Source organism: Plasmodium reichenowi, chromosome 8 (genome assembly GCF_001601855.1).
Source record: "Plasmodium reichenowi strain SY57 chromosome 8, whole genome shotgun sequence".
NCBI classification, from domain to species: domain Eukaryota; phylum Apicomplexa; class Aconoidasida; order Haemosporida; family Plasmodiidae; genus Plasmodium; species Plasmodium reichenowi.
Window position 1 is genome coordinate 766747 of NC_033653.1, and position 1166 is coordinate 767912.

Genomic DNA, 1166 nt, shown 5'->3' on the forward strand with positions numbered 1-1166 from the left:
AAAAAAAATATATATATATATATAATTATGTACGTGTACATATATATGTTTAAAATATATGCGTACAACCAGATGGTCTATGGAATACTATAACATTGTTGTGTTTAAATATATAATATATATATGTTTATATATTTATTTATTCCTTTTGTGTATATCTGTTTATGATTTGATATAAAATGAATATATAAAAATAAGAAGGGGTTCTGAACTCCTACATCTGAAACGATTAACTTATATATGTTAAAATAGTAGATATGTAAATATGAATATGCTATTTTGCTTTTTTTTTTTTTTTTTTTTTTATCTACAACGATATTACATATATATGTTTATATATATGTTTATTTATTTATTTATTTATTTATTTATTTATATATTTATTTTTTTTTTTATTTATGTTTATAATTACCTTTTATTAATATATCTGAATACATGTTTTTTTTACCCTGTAGGAAATAAATCAACCTGTTAAAAAAACGTTAATCGCAAAAAATAATAATCCTCCTACTCCTGTAAATAAGGTTATTAAAAAACCAGATGAAAAAGTAGGTTCTTCAAATACAGATTCACAAAAAAAGAGCGATGGTACAGATGATAAATCTAAAAAGGATGGTCAAGGTACTGATAAAGCAAAAGGCACAAATGCAGATAGTAAATCTAAAAATAATGATGATAATAAATCAAATGTACAAAAATATGGATACTTCTCGTGGTTATGGAAATACTTTCAACCCAAAAAAACAGAAGTCAAAAAATAATTTAACAAAATAATATATTTAAAAAATAGTCACATTATAAAAATAAGTACAATATATATGTATATATATTAAATGGATTCAAATAAAATAAAGTAAAATATATGAATAAAAAAAATGTTCAAATTGCAGGTATATATATTACATATATATATATATATATGTATATGTTATTATATATTCTAGTTGTTTTTTCTTGGGGGGTCCATTATCTCTTTTTATTCTATTTTATTTCTTTGTTCAACCTCAACCCCATTTTATTGTAACATATTAAAACAAAATATATCCATTTGGATATAAGTACTGTTTAATATATATATATATATATATATATATATATATATTTATTTATTAATATCCCCATTTTATTGTAACATATTAAAACAAAATATATCCATTTGGATATAA

The 1166-nt window shown here is 19.8% G+C and overlaps 1 protein-coding gene across 1 annotated transcript; it reads left to right on the top strand.

The window, feature by feature from the left end:
• Window positions 1-455: 455 nt before the first annotated feature.
• Window positions 456-761, top strand: PRSY57_0820700 (hypothetical protein; the record flags this gene model as incomplete). Its single annotated transcript, XM_020114745.1, has 1 exon — window positions 456-761. A coding segment is annotated over one exon (306 nt), but the record flags the coding sequence as incomplete, so codon positions are not given.
• Between the last annotated feature and the right edge of the window lie 405 nt (window positions 762-1166).